The 26,835-nt window shown below is 45.7% G+C and overlaps 1 protein-coding gene across 1 annotated transcript in view; it reads right to left on the reverse strand.

The window, feature by feature from the left end:
* Positions 1 to 26,835, reverse strand: part of LOC144753716 (acidic mammalian chitinase-like) — a 211,988-nt gene that overhangs the window by 19,230 nt on the left and 165,923 nt on the right. The window contains exon 9 of the mRNA XM_078641306.1: positions 14,361 to 14,483. Coding sequence (XP_078497432.1) covers positions 14,361 to 14,483 — 123 coding nt within the window. The remainder of the gene's footprint in view (positions 1 to 14,360; positions 14,484 to 26,835) is intronic.

Raw genomic sequence — 26,835 nt, forward strand, 5'->3', positions numbered from 1 at the left:
ACAGACTGATAAAAAGACATCATGAAACTGTAAATAAGCATCTGAGTTGGTTACTAAAGGAGTTGCTCAAGCCAATACTGGTCCATAAAGGCAACTAATGAGGGGACCCACTTTGTCTTGACCTTAATTAAACTCTGCAGGGCGAACAGCAAAATGCATCATAAGATAATCTAAAACTTTTCCTAGTTTTACTGGATCCCCAGACAAATAAAAGACACTTTAAGAAACTACGCAGATGTATGTAGAACGTGACAAAATGGCAAGCCAAAATACCGAAGATGTGAGGGGACCCACTTTGTCTTGACCTTAATTAAACTCTGCAGGGCAAACAGCAAAATGCATCATAAGATAATCTAAAACTTTTCTTAGTTTTACTGGATCCCCAGACAAATAAAAGACACTTAAAGAAACTACGCAGATGTATGTAGAACGTGACACCATGGTAAGCCTAATGTAATTGTTGTAACTATTTTGCTCGGTCCTGGAAAGGATCCATAGCATTACCAAACCTCAGGAGCCCACTAGGCTCACAATCCATCAAGCAATGGAATCTGAGAAGGTCTCAGATTCCATTGCTTGATGGATTGTGACACTAATGGACTCCTCAGGTTTGGTACCTGAGAAGGTCTATAAAACTTTGCAGAATGAGATTGCTCCTATACTATTGGATCAATTCAATGGTATTATTACTCAGGGGAGGTCCCACATTCGTGGAAGCGAATATTGTCGTATTCCACAAAAAAGGTAAACCTAAGGAGAAACCGGGCTCTATCATCAACGCAGATACAAAGATCTATGCTAAGGTTCTGGCTAGGAAGCTAGCGGGGGTCATTGGCGGTCTGGTCTCTCCATGGCAGCATGGATTCGTGCCAGGCCGTGGCACTACGGATCACATCAGGCATGCCATCTCTCTGTTTGATGTTCATGCTGCCACGGGGGCCGGATTGCCATATCCTCCTGGATGCCGAAAAAGCCTTTGATCGTGTCGCTTGGGAATATCTGTGGGGATATTGGACCAAAGAGGTTTTGGCCCGAAGATCATCAGAGCAATCAAGGTAATGTATACTGGCCCAAAGGCAAGGATTCAATTAATAGGAGGGTCGTCAGAGACATTTTCTATCTCTAGGGGGACACGTCAGGGATGCCCCTGTTCTCCCATTCTTTTCGCCATGTATATAGATCCGTTAGTGCGATATTTATTGGAATGTACAGAAGTCGAACCAGTGGTCTGTAATGACTATGAAACAAAATTGCTAGCGTATGCAGACGACTTGGCTATTATCACCCCGAAACCAGAGGAAGCAATGGTAGCGATTGTGGACATGGCGAAGAAGTTTGGGCGTAACTCGGGATATCTCCTAAACGAGAGTAAAACACAGATAATCTGTACAAGTAATATTTTTAAAGCAGATACGAGGTATCAAGATTCAGCGGTTTATTTGGGAGTCAAGATAAATTCTGTGATGAGCGAAGTTGTAAAAGATAATTTTATTCCGCTGATAAAATCAATTGATACAGACCTCAGGAAAATAGATGTGTTTCATCTATCCATAATAGGATGAGTAAATGTACTCAAGATGACCATGCTCCCTAAGGTACTATATCTCTTCCGCTCAATTCCCTATTTGATCGATGAAGCAATGTTGAAATCAATTGAGTCTACTTTTATGAATTTCATTTGGTGTTATGGGAAAAATAGGCGGTCACTGAAATATATGTCACTTCCACAACAAAGGGGAGGGCTGGCAATACCTAACATTAGGTTCTATCAACTGGCCTGTCTCCTGAGCCAGATGGCTATAGCATTTGATCCTGCTACAAAAATATCAGATACCTGGTAGTTAACCAGGAAATTCCTACTATTTATGAGTTACTGCTAGGTAGAGAGGCCCTCGGAGTCCTGTTAAGGGAAAAAAATAGGCGATATTACAAGAAGATGCGTTATAAGGTCATCGACAGTCTCTGGGAAGTCTGGAAACAGGCACGGAAGGTGCTGGGGATACCTTTTATTAACTATTATACACCTCTATGTCACTCTAGCATCTTTCCGCAACTTAGCTATGATAATATGGGTACAATATGGGAGCAACAAGGGATTAGAAGATTAGGTGATATATATGAAAATTATAATCTTCTGGGTTTTAATGAGTTGCAGCAGAAATTTAAAATCCCTTTGAGCAAGAGCTTTAAGTTTATAAAAATTTCGGCCCTTCTGAATGGAATTAGGCCTCGCTTTGTTCCATGAGGCCAGATTAACATGATGGAATATTTGCTAAAAGGTGGTATAAAAATTAAAATGCTCTACGGCTCATTATTGGCAAGTGTACAGGATGACCTGGAAAAATTTGAGATGGCTTGGGTGTCTAAATTGTCTGACCCAGATGTTGATATATACAAATCCTTGCAGCTGGCCGATAGAGTATTCCGGTCATCAAACTTGAAAGCTCAACACTATAAAACGATTTTTAACTTGTATTTTACTCCTGCTAAATTATTTAATTGGGGGAAAAGAGAGGACGATAAGTGTCCTAGATGCCAAGAAGGTCCAGCCAATCTGTTACATAAGTTTTTTCATTGTGACAAATTAATCTTAATTAGGGGACAGATTGAGGAATTCTGGGAGGGGCTGCTAGGTTGTAAGATCTACTTATCCCCTACCCTAATGCTAAGAGGAAGGGATGGGGCATTGTCGTCTAGGTTTCCAGTTGGCAGGGGGGTGAGACAGGGTTGTGTCTTAGCACCGACCCTCTTTTGCCTCTATGTCAACGGTGTAATATCTTACCTCGAGAATGTCCCTAACAACGACTCCCCAAGGTTGGCAGACAGGAGGTTTCCGGCAATCATGTTTGCCGATGGCACTCTCCTGCTTTCCAAATCCCCAATGGGGATTCAACGGATATTGGACGGGTTTGGGGACTTCTGCAGAGCCCATGGCCTTGAGATAAATGCAGAGAAAACCAAGTTCATGGTATTTAATCCCTCGGCAACCACCAAACCAAATCCGACCCTAGGGTCGGACAGGTTGGAAAGGGTTACGACGTTCCAGTACCTGGGGTAACTCTGCACGAAAACTTATCTTGGGGACCACAGATAGCAAGATCTCGTCTAAAGCTATCGCAACTGCTGGGGGGCATCTTGAAGGTCTCCAATTCTTCAACCTTCAAGCCAGTAAGTCCAGCTCTGGAGATGTACAAAACCCAAGCCAGAGCAGCTGCACTTTATGGCGGAGAACTTTGGGGGTACAATGGTGGCACAGAACTCATTAAGGTAGAGACAAACTTCCTTAGACGGCTGCTGTCGTTACCACAAGGCACCCCACTTTTACCATTAAGATTAGATCTGGGCCTCCCTTCTATAGGAGATGAGCTAGCCCTGAAACCGTTGAGGTTCTGGCATGGGTTATGGTCTACTGCAGAACTGTTACACTATAGGCAAGACCTGAAAGATGTTTTGAGCCACAGCCGCTCTGATAAAATACCTTGGTTGGCCTTTGTTAAACGAGAATTTCTGCGACTGGGCTTGGTTGTTTTGTGGGAGGACCCTGAACGAGGCTGTTCTGAGGTCTCCCGCAAATCCCTCACCAAGATTTTTAAGGACAAAAGTCTAAGCACGCTTGTGTGTGCTCCAAAAACTGGCACCCTAACTGAACAATTCCTGGTTTCCAAAAGTTCTTTTAAGTTTGAAAAATGCATGGATATTGTTTTCCCTATCACTGCAAGGAAACTTGTTATTCAATGGAGGCTTAGTACCCTGCCTCTTAAAGTCTTTACAAGCAAATGGTCAGCTATGGACGATAAATCTTGCCCAGGATGCAGTGCTAGCACGGAGGATGACATTCACGTGCTGTTCTTTTGCCCCGCCTACAGCAGACCAAGGAAGCATTGGCTGGTACCACTGTGTAGGAATCTAGGTTTTAGAAACTGTTTATACTCGTTTAGATCCTAAAGTCGAGCACCCTAAATTGTATTGTATTTGCAATCTCCAAGTTCTTATTAGCTATGTGGATTACAAGGCAAAAATTACTGCAAGGCTAAATTTTTAATTGGAAGACGATTTGTCAGTGCTCAGTATTCTGACTATTCAGACTCCATACAGTAATGTAATGAATTGATTTCATGGGGTTTCCTTTTAATATTGTAATGTTTACATCCTTAATGTTTTTATCTGTACTTTTATGGCTGGACGATTTTAATGTTTTTTCTACTGTATCTTTTATGGCCTAGATGGCCGAAATAAAGAACTTTTGGATTGGATTGCTAAGAGGAACGGATAGTAATTTGAATCTTAATAAGGAGAATGAAGCCTTTATATTTATTAGTGTAGCTGTGCTTCGGCTATGAGCTAGCAACTGGCTGGAAAAATTTAGCTCCACCGTCTAATCAGATGTGGTTGGCTAGACTTTTAGGGATCTATAACATAGAATCTGCTCTATACTCCCGCAGGGGCAAGAAAATGAGGGTTTGGGGGCAGGCCATCTGGAGTTCTGTCACTAGCTGGCTGACCTCACTTATATAGGGTCGAGCGTAATGTCTAACTGTATATAGGATAATATGAACGGAAATCGAAAGTGCAATTCATTATTTATGAAGTATCTGCTGCTCTATGTTTTTATTGTTTTCTCTCTCTTGGAAATTATTAAGGTAATTATGGTACTTGTATTTTGTGTAAAGAAATGTTGCATGCATCTTTTATATGAAATTGGATAGTTTTTAAATAATTCAAATGATTGGATAATATGTATTTATGTATTGCTGTCTATACCAGGTCTTTTTCAATAAAAAAAAAAATTAAAAAAAAGGAATCTGAGAAGGTCTGTTGAGCACCCTTGGTGACCGGTTGAGGAAAGGGCGACCCCTCCATGTTGCCATCGTGCCACCGTTTTCAGTATATGTACATGAAAGCTGTCACGTCTCTACTTAAGAGTGTCCCAGTCAGGTGAATAAACATAAAGGGCAGGATGCTAAATTTGGCAAGCAGGTGGATCTTGATTGAAGAGGAAGAGAAGAGTGGAATACTCTGCCAGGCACAAACGTTTTCCTGACACCAGGAAAGAGAGAAGCACCAAAGAAAGCCAGGAAAAGAAAATATAAGAGAACGCTCCAAACTGATGAAAGCAAAAATCAGAAACAAAAGTAGTAGCAAGTTAGCAAAGATCATGACAAAAAACCCAGGAAACAAGAAGCTTTGTGAGGCATCTTCCTCTTGTATTAGCTCTTTTATATATACTGGGAACGCTACTAATTCTCAAAAGCGCTTGTACCTGGAGGCGCTTGCTCTCGGGACACCGCTACCGCCACTGCCAGCTGAAGCTCGCCGCACCCGCTCTGCGGGTGCCGCTTCGTCGTCCAAGTGAGGGGCTGAACCATGGACGCTGTAATCGGCTTGGGGCAGAACTTGGGCTGGGCGTGAGGCTTCAGCGGGGCTGCGAGCGTTTGCAGGGACTCCATTGCCCAGGAGTCCCTGCGTGACCGTGGGAGACCTTCCGGTCCGCTCTCCCTGTTGGCCCGCCCACCGCCCTCTACGTCCACTACATCTAGGATCAATACTCCCGCAGCGCGGGACGCAGCTCGGGGCGAAGACCGGGCAAAGAGCGGGCCGTTTGAGGCCGTTCGAGAACGTGAGTAGACCGGACCGGGCCTTCCCACTAAGCTCTCTATAAGCAGATCACACTTGTACGACCCATTCAAACTATTATAGCTCATCCACTTATTACGATCCTGAGAAATCCTCCTGTTGAAAATGAACACCAGGGGTAGTAAGAAGAAGAAGGTAAAAAAGGGCGGTATTGGAGAACAGTTGTTAGGCCCTATGGACGATTTTATTTCTAAGGCAAATTCTTTTATTGACCAAAGCATTAGCCTAATAGAGGGCAGAGTATCTACTGACCTCGCTACTGCGAGGCGATCCTCTCTGGGGCAACTGGCCACAGTAAGATCCCCAGAGGTAGAGGGCACTCTAGAAAGATCGCTACAAGGTAACAACAGACTTAGTTTACCAAATGTAGTAGATCTTTCAGCTTCACAGCTTTCTTTATCACTTTCAAGCTCTGATCTAGAAAGAACACCTGAAATTTTATGCAACCAAACTCCAGATGAAGTAAGACAAGCAAGAGGGCGGAGGGAGGGGGCGGTTAAGAAAAGGAAGGACAAAGAGAAAGGTGACAAAACTACAGTTACTGACATGGTGGACACATCTGACCCAGTAACACCTTTAAACGCAGTAGGTCCTACCCCTAAAAGGGTCGTTATTATCGACCATCAGGCAGTGGTACATCATTCCTCATTTAGTAACATCCCAAGCACTGTCGTCTCGGGTTCACCTGTTCTAATTTCTCACAGCAGCGAACCCGATACTCCGGACCTAGTAAATAAAATTACCTCATTATTACATTCTTTTCTCTCACCCCTTGAAACCAGATTAATTAACATAGAGAAGGAACTGTTAAAAATATCAAAATTCATCCAACCTAGCCCAACCCAAGCACTTCAAAAAAAGGGAACAGACAATCCGGCAGTACTAGCCCCACAAAAGGAAAAAACAATCACAGCTTGTCCTCCGCCCAAACAGCCACTAGTAGTTAAAATCCCCATAGCGCCGAATTCTCCCTCGAAAGTTATAATACCAACCCCTCAGAGTAGCATAGTTATAAAGCCCCCTGTAACAATAACTACAGTTCAACAAACGCCAGTCCCCAAAACACCTGCTACCACAATACCTGTTAAAAAAAAAATCATATCCCATAGCAAATAAAACAACCTCGAGAGGACCCCATGAGGGCAGACCTTTTACGAACCTGCCACCTGAAGCATCACCATTCGTGGTTGTGATGACCGGGGTACCAGAACTAACGGGGGAGACCACTGAGCCTGATTGGTCCCTAAAAAATAAGGCTCAATATTGGCTAAAACAAAATCGACCTATCCCCTCCAACTGGCCAAGTAGGATAGTAACGATATGCAGGACCCCATGGGTGGGTCATACCAAAAAAGTAACACAGGGGGACTGCATTGTGATTACCTTTGAGGACCCAAGAGTCGTAGAGTATATATGCTCTTGGGAGCAATATAACACAAGTAGTGGGAGTGACATAAAGCGTCTTTCCTTCTTTTACCCAAAGAAACATCAAAATAATCACCCCAATGATTTTGACAGCATTTGGCGTAAAGCAGTCCCACAGCCCTGGGAATGCACAAATCCTAGACCAAAAATGGCCCCGAGGCAAAATGAACATGAGATCCCTTGGTGGCCAGTAGAACCCAATTACCACCCACAGGAGGGTCCATGGCAGACTGTGGGTCCCCGTAATAGAGGAAGAGATTGGGAGCAATGGGGCGCACCACCTCAGCGACCATATAGACCTACCTTTAGAGAAGTACCTCTTTGGGAAAATTGGCAGGGTATACCGACTATGAATCGGTTCAGCGGTCTAGAAATGGTCGATTGACCATCATCCGAATCTCCCAAATATGAACAACCTATCCCACATCAAGATCTTGTACGGAGGACTCACGCAATTACAGAGAATGGGCTGCAATCTCTGTCCATCATCTTCTGGAATATTGCGGGACTCCGCCCCAAAATAGAGGATGGTTCAGCAGCCCATTTTCTTAAAGAAGGAAAGATAATATGCCTCCAAGAAACATGGGCCACGAAAGAGCTGCATATCGTAGGTTATAAAACTTCTTTTTCCCCAGCCCTCCCAAGCAACGCGGGCAGGCCCAAGGGGGGTTTGGTTACATACATAGCTAATATAATCCCAAGTTTGAAGATATTAAAAACAGAACTTACCCCAAACTATCAACTCCTTGCCCTTTCAACAGGTAAAGATGCAATCGTTATTTTAATACATTTCTATAATAACTTAGAGGAGGATCATCTTATTAATATACTTTTGATAATTCAGGAAAAAATTACCAAATATAAACAACGATACAAAAAAAAGGCTATTGTCCATCTAGTATGGGGAGGGGACTTCAATTTGCATCCCTGTCCACGCCTGAGCAATCAGATTTGTGGACTAGTGGACGAGCAGGATAACCCTCTCGTGCATTTTCACCATGATAGAACAGGGGAAGTAATGAATAACCTTCTTGTAGACCTTGAATTATCAATAATAAATAAGAAAAACCCCGTTAACAATGCATTAGAGCCCACATATTTGGGGAGAGGCCATGAGACCACTGTTGACTATATCCTCTCGACCGAGGGCTTTAGGCAACTAACCAGGGATTTTACACTACTGGAAAACATTTTAAGCAATCATTCTGCACTTAGATTGGACTTAGACCTTTCTAATCAATTAACGCATACCACAATGATCGCTCATACTCTATCTCAAAACCGACTTGACGTGGGCAGAATAAATGGATTCACGTTAAAATGGGGAAAGATAGACCCCACCAAACTTACTAAAAACCTAATAAATGCATTATACCCTAACATAATACAATGTCTGGACCTGAAAACAGACGATAAAATTATCCTCGAAAATTTTAAGATCATCTTGGATAAAATAAAAGAAATGCTGACTAGGAAAAGCAATCAAAATATTACTAAACAAGTAGGCTGGTTCAACCACGACTGTACTGTCTCCTTAAACAAGTTAAAAGAGGCTCTCAGATACTCGAAAAGTGATAAACAACTGATCCAGCAGCGAAGGTCCGAGTATAAAAAGGCCAGGAAACTGAGGAAACTAGAGTTGAAACAGACTCTATGGGATGACCTACATAAAAGCACTCTTACAAGAAACAGTGAGTCTTTCTGGAGAATAGTAAAAACTCCATTCTTATCTGATTCTGATAGACCCCAGATTGATGTGGCAATAGAAGAAGAAACTTGGGTAAATCATTTCTCTCATATTTTTAAATTAACATCCCCAATAGAAGAATTGAATCACTATCTTCCCCCCGTTGACTTCCCAATCACCCTACAATTTGATATACTTGATGTAGTGCAGGCATTAAACCTAAGTAAAGGGGGCAAAGCACCTGGACCAGATGGGGTCCCTGTAGATCTTTTTAAACATCTTCCGGATCTCTGGGCCCCCATATTGACAAGAGTTTGCACTGCGGCAGCGAACCTAGGATTGATGGAGTCCTGGTCCAAATCCATTATGGTGCCTATTTTTAAAAAGGGGGACCGTCAAGACGTCAAATGCTACCGTCCCATCTCTTTATTAGATTCACTAGGAAAAGTAATTGGTAGAATAGTCCTAGAACAACTCCAGCGATGGGCTAACGAAAGAAAGATCTTATCGGACCTACAATTCGGGTTCAGGGAAGGTTATGGAACCGTAGAACAGGCCCTTAACCTAAGCATAATTCTCTCCAAGTACATTCACGCAAAGCAGGGGACTATGTACATGGTTTACGTGGACTTGTCCTCTGCTTTTGATTGCGTATCACATGCAAAGCTTTGGACCCTTTTGAGAAACATGGGGGTGGATCCCCCATTTTTGGATTTCCTAAGAGAACTTTATGGGGAAGCTTCTGCAAGAGTGCGCTATGGGACAAAGGGAGAGCTTACCGAGTCATTTGGGGTAGAGCGAGGAGTCAGGCAGGGGTGCGTTCTTGCCCCCTTCCTCTTCTCCCTGTATACAAACGGGCTAGAGGAGAAGATGTTGAGGGGAGGGCAAGACCTCCCAAGGTTAAGAGAACGTCTGATCCCCGCACTGCTCTATGCGGATGACGCAGTTATTCTGGCTCGTACACCAATAGAACTTCAAAAATCCCTGAACAAATACGCTGAATTTATGAGTGCTCTAGATCTCCATATCAATGTTAAAAAAACTTTCGTCATGGTGGCAGGCGGAGGGCGAAAACGTATAAAGAACATTCATCTAAATGAACAAAAACTTGAGAGGACTCCTCAATACCCCTATCTGGGCATAATGATAGATGAAAGACTAAATTGGAAAGCAGCCATTGAGTCAAGGAGACATCTTTTTAAGAGAGCTATCGTTGCCCTAATGAATTTATCACAAAGACTTGGAAGGAGACCACCAGTTGAGCTGTTAAAAATTTACTCCGCTAAATGTCAAGCTATTGCCCTATATGGAGCTGGTGTATGGGGTCATGCTGACGTTAGCTCGCTCCAAGTAGCTGAGAACTCGTTTATGAGATTTCTTTTATCTGCCCCAAAGTGCTCTTCAATCTACGCATGTCATATGGAACTGGGAATCCCTTATATAGAGGATCTGATAAAAGTCCAGCCATTGTTACTCTGGAGACGCAGTTGGCTAGCGGAGGAAAATATGCTAACTAAAAACATCCTAGAGGACTCGATGGCATTGGACCGTGTGCACAAAATAAATTGGCTTACCTATGTTAGGCGTTTTCTTACAGACATGGGCTTGGAAAGATATTATCTCAACCCAGCATCCTTAATTGAGATAACAAAAAAGGAGTTGAAGCTGAAAGCCATGAATCATCTAGAGACACTTAGATTAACTCTGCTTTCAACTAAACAATCCGTCCAACATGCAAATATGGTACAGCTAACTTTACAAATTCAGCCTTACCTCACACTGGAAATCAGCACATATGATAAGATGCTTCTGACCAGATTCAGGCTCAACCTTTTTCACAGACTAGTGGCCTTCCCAAAAAAGAACACTTGGGATTCAAATCTGACTTGCTGTCCGTGTGACGATATCTCCCCACAGACATGTATGCACACGATATTGTTCTGTAAATACTTTCAGCCCCACAGAAAAACTTGGTTATTTCCATTGCTAAAACCATGGGGTTACAGACAATGTCGCCCGGCTATGTTATTCTTACAGATGCTGGATTCTGAGCGCTCTTGTTACCATGTACTAAATTTTTTTAAATGTATTATTAGGCATAGGAATAATCTTTAAATACTGCATGAATTTTACTAATGTACTGTACAATGTTCTTATTGTTGCTTTTATGGTTTTACAATGATCAAAACCGAATAAAGATTTATTAATATTATTATTATATACTGGGAACAAACGAAAATAATCTACTGCATCGTGGTTTGGCAATCTCAAACATCCTCAAATTGCCTGACCACCATCTTGGAACGGGCTATTTATAAGGACAGTTCCTGCCCTCACGATTGGAATTTGCACAACTGTGGCAATGGTACCGATTGCAAGTAGATGGAACAGAGCCCGTTCCTTGGATGTAGGTAAATTGGAAAATATAAAAACTTGCATGAAAAAAGAGCTATCTAGAGAAGACGAAGGAGGACAGAGGGTTTAGGATGGAAACGGAAGATGTACTAAGAAATCCTTTCAAGTAACTAAATTAATGTTAATGTTGATGGCAAGGACTGGTGCAATGAGTTAATCACCAGGTGGAAGTGATTATTAATCATTAGCTAGAAATACTTGTGGTTGCTGAGAGGTATGATCTTGAAATGACCACACCTTCCGACTTCCCTGTACTGAGACATGATAGTAATATGGGTAGGCGTGGCAGGGAAACTAATATTTTTGACCATGTTAAAGCTACCAAATGTATACTTAGCAGGGTTGGCAGCGCTGGAATTCTTGTAGATACCTACTGATCTGAAATAATTCTTCTTTTTTCATCATTGTAGTCTATTACCCAATTGTGAATGTCAGCCTGCTTGTAGGCTTTTTAGTGGCTACTATTATACATATTGGGCATACAGGTGCATGTACAAACTGGTCGCAAACAGCTGCTGCACATCAAACAAAGACTTTTTGCAACCAGTATCTTATTCTGCCGGCCAACCTAAGTATTAACAGGTTGGCTCACAAAATAAGGAATTGCAGGGAGTTACAGAATGACCTCCCAAATGTATATTAAGCATGTCGCTATTTACGACCCCCTGTAATTGGCTACAAACTTAAAGGAACCAGGACTGCTTAAAAAAAAGTTTTTCATTTTGAAAAAATTCAGTGAGTTCACACAGTGGTCCCAGGGACCACTTATTGTTTGCCCTGATGCTGCTACCCCAGTTCCGCCACCCTTATCTCGGAGTTGGTAACTGATCAATGGTTTGTGACTGGACTTTTGGTTGCAAACAATTGATACATAAGTTAGTGAATCACAATTTGGGAGGAGCGTCCCTTACAACTGTTTCAAATTGCAATTCGGTAATAATTTCTAAATCTATACTGCAATTTGGAAAAATATTTAATGTAAATGTAAGAGTGTTTGTGGTTACAAACCCTGTATTTTGCTGAATCAGCCAGTTTGTAAAGCGAAACCCTTTGTACATCTGGCCCTTAGTTCTGAAGCCCACTGAGACTACTATGATGGGTGACTTTATGATTTGGGCTGACGCCTCAGACTGCACTGGTTCGGACCTATGAATGCCTTAGGCTAAGCTCTGGAATTTACACTCTCCTTAAATCGACTAAGCAAGAGTTGAATCAAATCACAGGGACTCCACGCTGCCCTGGTCTACTTTAAAAATGCCTCAAGACTTATAAACTACAGAATCCATTTTAATAACTGGAGTGCTTAATTTGAGCAGGTGCTTTCAGGTGCTCAGCACGGGCACTTCTTTCACAGGGCCGAGGCTATAATTTCTGACCCTGCGGTTGGTGGTCTCAATATTAATTGTTCAAATTAAAAAGAAAAAGAATAACATACATTGCATGGTGACTGGCTGCTAAATGTTCATAGACAGGCTAGCATACGCCTGTCCAAGCAGGCATGATTGTGTTTCACCACGTTAGTGATGATGTCATCACGCCGATCACATCCAAGAAGTGATCGGCAAGCTATGTCTTGCATTCTATTCCCTGAGTCTGCTGCACCTTGCCTCTGCCTGAGCCTAAGCCTCCCATTGGATAATTTTACCGGGGGGCTGGCTCATGATGGAGTTGCGGCAAGGAAGCTGCAAGAGCGTATTTGGAACTTGGGAGTGAGGGCTCTTGAGGAAGAATAAACTAAAGTAAGTGTGGACATTCCACTTGCTGTGTAGTCAAAGTAGCATATCTTGTAGCCCTGCATTGCTGCTATTCTCAACGTGCTCAATGCGGCTGTGGCCCAACACAAATTTGTGTGCCATGGCGTCACCTGTAGAATCTGTGCGCTGCACCCCAGCATGGTAATTGCTGAGCGTGTGTGATTCCAGTAGGCACCACAGCCATACTTACCAGCATTGGCAGCATTACGGCTGGGATAATGCCTGTGCTGTAGCAGGAAGGATCACAGCAAGCTGAGCAGTGGATGTGGATGGCGATGCCATCGCCCTCCCTAGACCTACTAATTACAGGCAGCACTCGTAGTGACATCACCTGCTGTGCTCGAGTAGCTACCTGTTCTGCAAATAACCCAGTTATACCGCACTGATTAATATATGCAAAAAAAACATTTTCATTTGGTGTACATTTTGTTTTTGCACTGGGTGTAGGTAAGAAAGTAAAACACATGTCATCTTCCTCTTCTTTAGGAAAGACAACCGGAAAATGCAGAGTTCAAAATAGCTGGGACATGTACAGGCTGATGACAGGGGTCACAGGCAGCAGCAGTGTTATAGATGAGAGAGAGAGCAGGAGTAGAGAGAAGGAAACAACAGGAGAGGAGAGAGATAAGACGGAGCTAAGTAGAAGAAAAGGAGAGCAAATCAGATACAAAGAGAAAGCGGCCATGATGTGAAGAAGAGAGCATTAAGAAGAGAGAAGATAGAATGAAAGGATGTAGTGGACAGGATAGAGGAAGAAAAGCAGACAAATGATGAAACTGAGACACAGCTAATCACTGCTAGAAGAGCGATAGTAAAAAGCCAAGATCGGGGGAGAGAGCAGAGCATGGATAAAAGTGAAGTGGAAAAAGGGCAGTGGTAGAATAGAGGGCAAATCAGAAATGCAGGGAATTAGGTAACACACCAGGTGTGACAAAGATGATAGAAAACAATTAGAGAGGTGAGAGGATAGACTCTTAGAGCAAAGACTTTGGAGACAGACAACAGATCAAGGTTAGAAGATAGAGACTGAGGCAGTGAGAGTGTTGAAAGTGGGGCTCACCGGAGGAAGAAGTGAGCTGTGGCCTCCTTAGCAAAATTTTCAGCACCAGCACTTCTTTTTTTACAAATTAAGCACTGAATATCTGGCTATATCTTGATGCTGATGAAGTAGCACTTTATATAATACGCCATGCCAAAAGCTTAGAACCATACGTGCAACATGCTTTGCCCAGAGTCCCACAATTTGGAACCCAGATATCAATGTTTAAATATCAAGACAAACATATCCATGGGACCACATCTCCTCCATTTGAAGAATGAAAAACACAACTGTGGCAACAGGACTTCTGTTGGCTAGGTTCATCATGAGGGCATTGTGTAAAGTGAAAGCTGCAGGTGAGCTCATTACAATATGTGCACTGCAAATAACAGGCAAAGAGACTTACCTTCAATTCAAAGCTGTACGGGTCATCATAGCCCACCCACTGGTTCCCATAGCAGGCAAATGGGACCTGCTGCTCCTTACTGAACTCAAAGGAAGTTGAATTTCCGTCTGGGATTTGGCAGATCTACCGATGTTGCATCAGTCCCATGAATTGTAGGGGAAAGAATATAGATTAGGTTAGACACATAAAGCAAAACATAGCCTAGCTTGAAAGTTAAAGTGGATAGCGATATCACACTCACCGCAGACTTCAGCATTATGTGAACTCATGATATTACAAGGCATTTTAAAGATCAAAGCACAGTTGGATGCAGCATAATGCCACAGATAGGAAAGTGCAAATCCTGTTGTATTTTACTTAAAGTAACATATCATATGCATAAAGGAGGACAGAATGTTTACCGTTCCCAAGGGGAATACCCCACTGCTGGCCCTGGGCATGCAGACGGTGCGCTAGGGGCTCCAAAAATGGTAATAGCTTCATAGAATTCCTCACTATGCTCGAGTGAAATTCGTGGCGGGGCAATGTCAGCCAAGTAGTCGCCAATTTCCCCTAAGACCACAGATGTGTACAAACCATGTGTAGTGACGTGTAAAGGCGGCATGAGTTTCTCTTTGCATGTAACTGTCCCTCACTGGACCATACTGACAGTATACAATGCTTAACCTATTCTTGACATATCAACCACGTCAACAATGACCTGTCAGCTTCAGCGTCGGTTCTCCTGGTGTGTTTGGCATAATTAAGGCAGCGCAGTCTTTCCAGCAGCACTATGTGATCATGCTTGACCTTATGCAATCGCGCTTGGGCAGCATTCTAGGACTGCACCAGCTCCTTGAATTCGAGCAGGAGACCCTCCAGTTGGCATATGTCATTAGTGATATGGCAGCGCATTTTTATGATTTTACCGAAACAGTGCGTTCTGATGGACACCTTGAAGGTGTCCCATTTTATTAATGGGGAGGAGGCAGAACTGGTGATGATATCCAAGTATTCTGTTATACTATCACCTATAGGAGCTCGGAATGGGGGTCTTCTAGTTTCGATGCCTGCAGCCTCCAAATGGGTATTGTGGCGCTCTCCAAGTGCAGTTGCTTTTGGAGTGGGTTGTGATTCAAGTGTGTTCAACTGAGGTAGTCCATGTGTGTGATGCGAGTGAAAATGCTGTGGGTACAAACAAATCTACCAATATGTACATAGAGTCCATGTGCATGGGAGTAAAATGAGAACTCCCTTATGTTAATGGTATGGAGACACCACACATCCAGCAATTCCCAGTGTTGTAACCATGTGCTGAGGGTATGGGGCTACAGTTTGGGGTAAGGACGGACATGAGCAGTCTAGTTCCACATCAAGAACACTGTTAAAATCCCACCCAACAACCAGGGTATGCAGTTCCATTGCACCAGTGTCATCAAAGAGCTGACCCTGTTCCACATAGACTGTATAAATCACTCCAAGGAGCACATGTCTGCCATATAAATTGCCCTCCAGTAGGACATAGCATGCCTTTGGGTCTATTATAGTTTGTGTGACAATGAAAGGGACCCCTACTCGAATCCATATCAATACACCCGAGCATAGGTGGAGTAATTGGTGGAGAACACTTGTCCCCTCCATCTCCTCTGCAAACTGGACGCCTCCCGCTCAGTAATGTGTGATTCCTGCAAATATGCTACATGTGTCTGCCTCTGGCATAAGTAGGAATACACTGCATATCTCTGAGAGGATGTGTCAATACCTTGCACATTCCATGTGACAATGTTAGTGGCAGCCATGGTGTAGGGTCCGGTGATGCGGGACCCCCAGCCCGCTCCAAGTGAGCATCACTGGTCCTGTCTTGTAGCACAATGGGTGAGCAAGTACAAGTCACAACAAAAAAAACAAAATACAACATAAAAGCACCAAACATTTAACACCATTGAGAGCAGGGGAACAACAAGTTCCTGCCCATACCAGTAGAACTTAAGGACCGGTAGGAAGGGGCCGGTCTAAGGGGTGTGCAGTGAAGTGAGAGTTTGAACAATGGCCACATCCTACAGCCCCATAGTGCTCAGAAGAAGGATGTCCGATGTGATAAAGTCTTCGTATCCTGAGGATTTGGATCCATTTTCATCTGCACTGAAGTACAGTTTGCGGTCTCGAAAGTTCGCTGCCACCTATAATGTCTTGTGTCGTACCTGGATAACTTCTTCAAGATTCGGGGAGCTAGGTACATGAGCATGAGGCGGCGGCAGCAACTAGTATCGCCCACATTTCTTGCCTCATCCCCCATGCAGATTATGTCTGTTTTAGCGGAGCCATTCCAGGATCTGACTTGGCTATTGCATGGCTTTCCATGCCTCCTGGGGCCCATTGAAGAAGGATGTTATGCCATCACCCTGTAGGGGATCACTGTGGGGTGAGGATGATCTCATACGCTGATGTTACGCAGCTTGTGTTCTCATTCAAAGACACAGCAAAGGCCACGTTTGATAGCTTCTGTCACGATTCGCTCCCTGTGTTCTCGTGTCCACCACCAGGGGGCTGAACTGTGGGACTCTCCAGTGTTCTAATATGCTTCCTGACACTCCCCTGCATGCATATCTTGACTTCCAGCCATTTGGACACTATTTGGGAATTGACATCCATTCCCAATCCATACCGTGTTTTGTGAAAGCCAGCCTGCTTAGACTTAAAGCCAGCCTACTCATGCCTGAAACTCCATTACCCAGAATTCCCTGCTCACTGCTTTGTCTCCACCCCTGCAGGCCAAGGATGGGTGGAGGAATTCAGCTCACCTGTGGCTGGCTGCTGCTAGCCTGCTCACACCAGCTGCATGTGATTACTGCGAGCTCTTTTAAGCCCCAGCTCCCTTCAGGCAAAGGTTGGTCATTGTAGCTGTTTACCGGTGAGACCAATCCTTGGTTCCAGAGTTCCCTGAGCTTTTGCTATTCTTGTTTCCAGTGTTTCCTGAGCTTTAATTATGCCTTGTCCTGCTGCTGTTTACCCTGTTCCTGAATTAGCACTGCCTGCAGTGCTACCCTGACCCCATAGCCTTAGTATTCCTTGTTCCGGAACTGCAGCAGTTTCCCTTCTCCTGAATTAGCACTGCTTGCAGTGCTACCTTGTTTCCTGAGTTCCTGAGCTATAGCTATTCCCTGTACCTGAATTAGCACTGCTTGCAGTGCTACCTTGTTTCCTGAGTTCTTGAGCTATAGTTATTCTTTGTTCCTGGGCTTAGCTATTTCTTGTTCCTGATTTGCACTGCTTGCAGTGCTCTCTTGACGCCTTGTTTTCTGAGCTGTAGCTATGTCCTGTTTCCTTGAACCAGTATTGTCTGCAGTGCTGCCTTGACTCCTAAGCCTTAGCTCACTTCTTGTTCATGCCCCAGCACTGCCTTCTATGATACTTTGTTTTCTTGATTCCTTAACCTGCACTATTCTAGTATAGCCTTGTAGCCGCCCCATCTGTATATCCGTTTCCAGTCCCTGCCTTGCTTCCCATTTCCTTGGTTCCAGTTCTAGTTTGCTGCCTTTACTATTCTGCTGTCTTACTTCTGTTACCTTGCATGATTGTTACCTGCTTTCTGCCAAGTGTGCCCTGTCATTTCCTTCCTTTCCTGTTAAGCACTCCTCCTTGCTAGCTCCTTGTCTATTGTGCTTCTGTTTAGTTCTACCCCTTTGCTGTTACTGCCTTGCGCGTTCCTGTTTGATCGCCAGGATCCATGGGCTCAGCTGACTACCTAGGTGGTGTTTCTTGTTCACTGTGAGTTTTGTCTTTGAGTTACATTTATAACATCACTATAGGTATAAGCTCCACAGACCCTGCCTTTGCATGCATATCCTACATGTGGGTATTTGCAGTCAGTATCTCTAACAGCATTTGCGGGTAAGAAACTTACTGAGCTTCAGTCTTACCATGTGGAGCTCCTGAGTGCTTTACCCCACACCCCCCTTTATTGTTAATGTTGTATTATATATATGTCTTGCACGTCCGTCCTTGGTGTAGTTATTCTGAATGCTAAATTGCCTTGTGAGTGCCCTTCCTTTCTGAGTCTTACCCATCTTGTTCACTTGTACAGGCTTCCCCTTTGGATCCCTTTTTCTCCTCTGACTCCTGTATGATACTGGGCAGCGCTGTACTCCTCTTCCTGTGTAAGTTTTCTACCCAGTGCCCAGTCCTTGCCCAAGTCCCTGACTGTGTTCCCCACATAGTCCCGGACAGTCCCTGACAGCTTCAGGCATTGCCGCACCATGATTGCTTCCTGGATGTCAGACAATTGCCTGAAATTAGGGGGCAGATGTATCAACCAATTTTTTAGTCGCAAACGCTGCGAATCGCAAAAAAACAGCGTTTGCAAGTAAAAAATGGAGAAATGGCATGTATGAAAGAATTCGCATCGCAATAAAAGGAATCGCAGAAATTGCGATTCCTTACGTTGCGAGAACATCTTTTCTGCGAATATATTTGCGATTTCTAATTTTGTGAGTTTTCTTGTTAGCGAAATTCGCAAACCAGAAATCGCAAATTAAGAAATCGCATTGACATGTATGAAAAATTTGCCAATTTTAGAATTCGCAATTAACACCAAGTGTATGCAGGAGGTAACCAGGTTGAAAGTATAAAAAGGAACCCACAATGCTTTTGAAAGTTCCAAAATGGCAGGACTATACCTGATAGCCAGGAGGCTGCATATCCATGCCCTTGCACAGAGGAGACAGAGACAGGAGCGAATATTCAGACTGCGCATCACGCTGTTTCAGCAGACTGAAGAGGACATCTATGATAAGTACAGGCTGCACCCACACACCATCTTGGACCTCATAGATGAACTGAAACCTTTTTTGGAGCACCCAACAAGCAGGAAACAATCAATTCCTACCTATGTGCAGGTATTGTGCTCACTGCACCTTCTGGCTTCAGGGTCTTTTCAATTCGTCAAAGCAGAGGTTGGTGGGGTGTCCCAGAGTGCTCTTTCACACTTTTTCCATGTCTTTTTGGATGCAATGCTGAACAGGCTTCAACATCACATCTACTTTCCAAACACCCAACAGGCATTGCAAGAAACAAAACTTGATTTTTACCAAATTGCACGTTTTCCCCATGTGATTGGCTGCATTGATGGCACCCATATTGCCATCACACCACCAGCAGCTACAGAAATAGGAATTCAGGAATAGGAAAAGATACCATTCCCTGAACATCCAGATTGTGTGCAATGCCAAATACCTAATCAATTATATTGTGGCCAAATACCCAGGCATCACACATGACTCCTTAATTTTCCGACATAGTGGGATTCATGGACGTCTGAGTGCTGGACAGTTTGGAGAGGGATACCTGCTAGGTAAATATATCTCACACATCCATCCTTCCATACATTAGTAAATTGTCAGTGGAACGTACACTTACTCTTACTTTCCTTCAATGCAGGTGAAAGTGCCTACGCAGTACGCGACTTCATCCTAACGCCATATTTAAATCCATCAAATGCAAGTGAGAGAAGATACAACATGGCACACCGGTCAACGCGCAGCGTCATTGAACGAATATTTGGCATTTTAAAAAGCCGTTTCCGGTGCACACACAAAAGTGGAGGGGTATTGCAGTACAGGCCTGAAACATGTTGTAAGATTGTAACAAGCTGTGCAATGCTACATAACATGGCAATGAGGAAAGGCACAGACATTGAAGTGAGTGACTCAGACCCATCTGATGATGATTGCATACCTCCTCCCTGGCAGGGCAACAGCAGGAGTAGGAGCAGCGGCTGAACGGCTAAGACGGTCTGAGATAACACAAAATTACTTTTATGTAAGAAAAGTAGTCTCACAACATATCTGTGTTTTGCAAGTGCTGTGTTTAATCACTTTTCACACACGTTATTTGTGTAATAACCCATGACATGTTACAGCACAGTCATGGCACTGTTCCATAAAGTAAAAAGCCAGACATATGTCTAATCAACATAGGAAAAAGTACTGCAATGTAGAACTTCACTTTCTACGGTGGCGGCTTGGAGCAGGGCGGTGTTCAGATTCTCTGCTCTCTATTACAGGTGTAATAGCAACTCCATGTCTGCCACTCCTGCGCTGAGTGACTTGGGATGTTGGAGTCGGATTGTTACTACTCCTGCTAGAGGCGTCCTCACTCTCTGCAGAAGCCATTAGGGTGCTGGCACCAGAGTTGGCTGTTTGTAAGATTTCTACAGCACTTGTCACTTGATCCAGGCCTCTTGCAATGTTTTGAGTACATTGACTCATCTCCCTCTTCCTGGTTGTGATGTCATCAACCTGCTCCTGCTTTGCAGATTCCCGTTTTTGCGATTTCTTAATATGCGAATTTCGCAATTTATGAAATCGCAAGGGATTCTGAGAATTTTTAGCGATATTTAAGAAATCGCAAATAAATTACGATTTATTTCATACATCCCGTTTTGCAATTCTGCAACTGCGAATCACAAAATATTGCAATTTCAGTATCGCAAAACGAATTCTTGATATATCTGCCCCTAAATGCTGACAAAATAGAGGTGATGATTTTTAATCAACCTTCACCCCCACGGGCAGATCTCTGGTGGCCAGTGCAGCTGAACCCGCCCCCCATTCCTGTCACCTCTGTCAGAAACTTAGGCTTTCAATTCGATTCTAAACTGTTGGACAAGGCCCAGATTGGTCAAGTCTCCAGAGCTTGTATTTGGAAACTTAAAACCTTGCGAAGATTCCTCCACCTGTTGCCGATGGACTGTCGGGCTACAATAGTCCATGCCCTTATTACATCTCAGCTGGACTATGCTAACAGCTTAAACCTGGGTCTTCCTGCTTATCTTACCCAGAGACTGCAGACAGTCCAGAGCACCACAGAGAGGTTCATCAGAAGTGTGCCCCTCTGACACCACATTTCTCTTCATTTGCGCAGCCTTCATTGGCTCCAAGTGAAAAGGAGAAACGAATTTAAGGCACTGTCCCTTGCCTATAGAGCCACAAGAGATAGAGTTCCAGGATACCTGAAACAGAGACTTCAGAAATATCACCAAACCAGGACCCTGTGATCCAACTCTCAGATGCTTCTCCACACTCCTCACTTTGCCAAATCCAGGATTGGTGGGCGAGCCTTGGCAGTTAGAACAGCTGTTCTTTGGAATTCTATGACTGATCACCTGCTCAAAGCAGAATTGGAATCTACTTTCAGGAAGGTATTGAAAACATGGCTGTTTGATTTACCCTAGCTAGTCCCTCTCCCGTGTCTGATCAGGCTGCTAATTCTAGCGCTGGGACACCGCCGTTGGTAAAAGGCGAGAGCTTTATAAGTGTTTATGGTATGGTATGGTACATGGAAGCAGGCTGGGAAGAGGAGCGCATATTGGACGTTGTGCTCCCTCAGCTTACGTTTTACTTCAAGGAAGTTGTGATGTTTCTGCTGGACCGATAGTGTGAAGTCTGGGAATTTCATCACCTTAACCTTGTCAATGGTTAAACTGTTCTGCCTGGGGGCTTTGTTCAAGATAAGATCCCTGTTCCGATTGTGCGTAAGGCGCGCCACCATCGGACGGGGTGGGATACCTGGAGGAGCACGAGCGTCCCAGCGTGGAAGTCCATCAATATGTAGCAACAGGTGATTAGGAACTAGTAGGCTGTTATGACAGGTCTAGTACGTTTGTTACAGGCAAGGTTCCAATGTGCAGACCTTCGGTCCATGCCCAAGAGGACTCAGGCACTCCCCGTCTTCCTGATAACCATGTAGGGCCCAGAAAGGTCGCACTCCATGAAACATATGTTTTGCAATGCCACTCTACTAGATATGCGCCTAGAGGTTGGATCAGGTGGGAATCCCTGTTCAGAGAGCAGGCTGGGAGGAGTGAGCTACTGCAGGCACAGTACAAGCGAAGAAAGCCACTGAGAAAGAATGCTGTGGTTCGATTGTGGTCTCAGCTGATATTGTATGCTCCACCAGTGACTCCCCACAGTGTGAACAATACAATACTTAATCATAACTGCACATATTGGTAGGCATCCAGAGATCTTTAAGGGTGTTGTGTCAGTCTGGACACCCTTCAGAAGTGTAGGATCCAAATATGCTGACCTCAGCCTCACATCACCCAGTATCAGGCACTGCATACTCGTGTGATGGCTTATATAAGGTCTGGAAGATTCACAGGCATGCAATAATAATGTTGTGGCATGCGGCCCCAGAATCTGCTGATCGAGGAACTGGGTTCAGTGGAGGCCCCAAAACGTAGGTAACAGTCCAGGCTAGTCTGGGAGTGGTTGTCAGGCAACTCTGGGAGGCAGCCCCCTTTGCCCCCACTCAGGCCCCCAAGAGCAATGGTCCCCCATTCTAGGTCATGTGCCCCACGTACCTCCAGTCTTGAATTCTGGAATAGCACTGAGCAGAAGAGGGGAAATACAGCAGCAGGCAAACACTCACCCGGGGACCACAAGAAGGTAACAACAAGGTCACCTTGTTCAGCCTATTCCGCGCTCTCTGGGATTAGGAGCTACGGTCCAACCTCTGCCTCGCTAGTTTGAGGCCCTCTCCTTTAAATAAGACCAAAATGGTAGGCCGCGTCATCCGATCGGCCTAAATCGCCGATCCCGGGAGGTATGGAGGAAGGCAGCTCGAACCCCACAGGTTGACGGCTTACAGCCACCATGCCAGCAGTCTGAGGCTGCCTGCGGCCCACGCAGGGGGCCCCCAAAGGAGGGCGGCTACCTTAGTGCCACATGTGGGCACAAACCCAACGGGACTAGTGTTTGGACCCCCGGGGGTCTGGGCCTACCTGTGTAATTTCTGGCGTACCAGAGGGTGGGGGGAAGGTATATCTACCTCCCTCGCCCAGCTGGCGAACCTTTTTGCACCGAGGATCATGCCGTTAGGACATGCTGTCCAGTCACGCCATGGTACTCGTGGTGGTCTCGGTCTGTCTGGGCTTGACTGGTTTCAACGCTTAGTCTCAGCTCTTGTGATCCTTGGCGGGTCACTGCAACAGAAGAGTTTGAGCAGACCATCATAGCCGGATGAGCATAGTTTTGGTTTGGGAGGAGAGCGGGCCAGGCATGGCCTGGTTTAGTTGTCTGTGTGCATCTTTTGTGGGGGCCTACCTATCGTTTTGAGGAGTGTGTGGGCAATTGCTACCCCTTGGGTTCTCTGGTGGTCAGGCCAGGTGCACCTTTTCCCCCGGTGTTTAGGACAGGGATGTTGTAGTGTTGCCTCGGCACCTCTCCTGTGGTGTGGCTTTGGCGCACCGGTTGTGATGCATGGAGTGCCTTACCGGTGAGACAATGACTGGGGCGAACTATGGCTCCTACCTGCTGGTAGTCCAGGGTAAAATTAGTTATGGCCAAAGGGGGAGAGAGAGCCGCTCGCCCTGGGGGGCGTGCATGAGCTGGCGCGTACCTTCAATTTAAAAGCGCCAAGATGCTGCAGAGCGGGTGTTCACGCCTGGGGACCCTTCGTCCGTGTACATATGAGGCAGGTAGGGTGCCCGTGTCCTCACCAACAGAATGTGGCTCACTTCATAGGCTTTTTCCCAGTCTGGGGGTTGGGGCTGTTTGGGTCCCAATTTGAGGGGCAGGAGTTGTGGGCCAGGGGTTGTGGCTGCTGGAGGGGTCTTTGTCCTGGTCGCGGAGGGTAACAGAGCTGATTCTCTGGGCTCACGTCCTGGTTGTGCGTTGTCGCGGGCCCCGAAAGTTGGTTGCTTGTGCGGGGAGGGTGCATGGGAGCGCGTAGGCAGGAACCATGGTGCCCCGCCCCAGTAATTAGCATAATGGGGCTGCATCAGATGAGTGTGTGGTGCCGTGGGAACCGGATTGCAGGTGCTAGGTGTGGAGAAGGTGCCAAAAGAGCAAGCCGCCCCCCCCTCATGGCGGTAGCCAGGCTGCCTCCGTCCTGGCAACTGCGCACACTGTGGCGGCCTCCGGGCACTGTGGGTTTTGTGCCTCGCCATGCGCTAAGGGGAAGAAATTGGGTAGGAGCACTCTAGCATCAGAATTTTTGGGCAAGTGAATGTGGGCCTTTGTTTGGGCAGATCAGCATAGCATCCTTGTTGTGGGCAGTCCAGGTGTTGAGGCTGCCGTGGTTCCCTGACCCGTTTGTTGAGAGAGTTTGGGCTGGGCTGGCGGCTGTGGCATCAGAGTGCCGCCTGCTTCCCTGGTTTGTGGGGGAAAAGAAAGCATTTTGTTGCAGGCCCGCGGCTTGGTGGGCCCGCGGCTTGGTGGGCCTTGGACTGATGGGTTTGAATCAGCCGGCGCCCTGGGGTCTAACGTATCAGCTTGGTTGCTCGCCTTGACGGGGGAGCAGAGGCGATGCAGCCAATGGGAAGGCATATTGGATTTGGGGTGTATGCGTCCTTTGTAACGCGCTTACTCTCGCCACTGAGTCGCACCCATGTGGCTGCAGGGAGCGTTGGGACAGTCTTTAGCCTCCTGATGCCAGCTTGCTCCGGCAGTTAGACTGGGTGGAGTTGGTGCGTTTGGGCCCAGAGGAGAGCTTCTGTGGGGGCAGTGGTTTCTCAGTTTGCATTGTGTGCTTACCTCCCTGGTTGAAACAGAGGAAGCACTTAGTGCCAATATCGGCAACACTCCTCAGTTCTCATACAGCAACATACATAAATAAACCACAAGACACCTTGTTAGTGGAGAAATTTGCTGCAGGTTTATTTTGCATAACAAATATGCCAACATGGTGGGTTATCTTACGGGCAATCCAAGGGCAGGCCAGCCCCTATGCTGCCTGCCCGCCTGATGAGCCAAATAACACTGTGGCCGTTGCCAATCTGTGGTTACCAATTTTGGGAGGGGCCACCCCTCCCATCAGTGGACCGCCAGTCCACGTACTTACTCACGGCCACCAAAAGGGGACGGAGTGTTCCAGGCAGTCCTCGGTTGCTCAGGCCTACAACTGCCCGTAGGACTAACGGGGCGCCGTCGTACTTCCAGGGGATATGCTAAGACATCCCTGGGTATCCTGGGCTTAGCACCCTTAATGTGCTGCTGCGTGTAGTAGCCTTCTGTACCTTGCAGACTCTGGATCACCCTGTAACTCCTCCACAGCTCTGGGGGTGGCCACCGTCACAACCAGGGCCCCCCACCAAGGTAGGCATCTTTAACTACATCCTGCTGATTACTGGGCCTCTCCCAGGTCCAGCCAAAACAAGTCCCAGCCCATACTGGACCGGAGGCCAGCATGCCCCTTCTGGACAGGTGCCCCCATCCTTTCTAAACGCCCTGTGGACTTTACACTGATAACCAAAATGCCTCTATTCAAGGATGGATGCATAACTTACCCCAGGGGGAATTCAATTCTGGCAGCAGGACCCTCCTACCCTGGAAAGTCAAATCATTGCTTCCCAGCTGTTAGACCCCAGTGGTGAGAAGGGAGACAACCCCCCCCCCCCCCGCCCAGGCCGCTGCTTCTACATAAGCTGTTCTAGTGCCTGCACAATTACACCACGCCTCCCAGGGTGGCTTACGGCCGCCCCGCCTCGCCCAGACCTCCATGTATATGTACACAGGATGACCTAAAACAACTGGTAAGGTGTTGGTTCCCTGTTAACATTGCCTGGCTGAAGAGCAATAGCTTTGCCAAGCCACTCCTTACAAGATATGCCATAGCGGGTGGAGGTAAAAGTTAACAAGCCCGCCTTCATTCCTCTCACCCAGTTATTTGAGTATAGCACTTGTCAGAGTATGCCACTCACATTCCACCAGTCACCACCCCAGGTGACTCCTTGCCCTCCCAAACTTCTATTAGCATACCAGGGAGCAGACAGGACAGTGTGGACCGCAGGGGAACCAAATGTATAGATACCTGCCCTTTCTTGAGCCCTGGGAATGCCAAGTGTCCTTCACTACTTAGTAGCCTACTTGTGCTTAACCCAGGGGATTCCCCAAGATTTAGCCCATAGCGCACTCGTTGGATGCAACTTCCACTGCCTGCATTGCTGCCAGCCAAGGCTATAGGGCGGGATAATTTGCCCATGTTATTGTTAATCAACTCAATGGTATTTGTTTCATCCACCTCAGAAGGACAAGATACTAAGTGGACCTACCAGGATCTGAACCTGTAACCAGAGGTCGAACCCAAGCCCCTTTCAGTTCTGCCGCTCCACATGCCTGGGAACATGTATCGCAGGGCTGACTTCAGGCATCTTAATCAATAATTGGACATGCCTGAGCAAAAAAATAAAAAATAAACACACATCTAAAAGGCCTGACAACCGGCTAACCACCAACAATGCAGTCTGATGTACGCTGACCACTCCCAAGGAAAATTCGCTTAACTGAAGCAACTGGTAACATGCCATCAATTAATCAATTTAACCTTAACAGTAACTGCAAAATGTGCTCTTGTGGTTGTCTGTATTAGTGCTCCCTCCCATCCATATCAGTCCTAACCAAGCAACCTGCCCCCTCTTGGGACTGGCACACTCCCGCCCCCAGCTGACAGAAAGTGCCTATTCGTGTGTAGCCCATAACCATACATGTATCTCTGA

This window comes from Lissotriton helveticus, chromosome 5_1 (genome assembly GCF_964261635.1).
Source record: "Lissotriton helveticus chromosome 5_1, aLisHel1.1, whole genome shotgun sequence".
In the NCBI taxonomy this organism is placed as follows: Eukaryota; Metazoa; Chordata; class Amphibia; order Caudata; family Salamandridae; genus Lissotriton; species Lissotriton helveticus.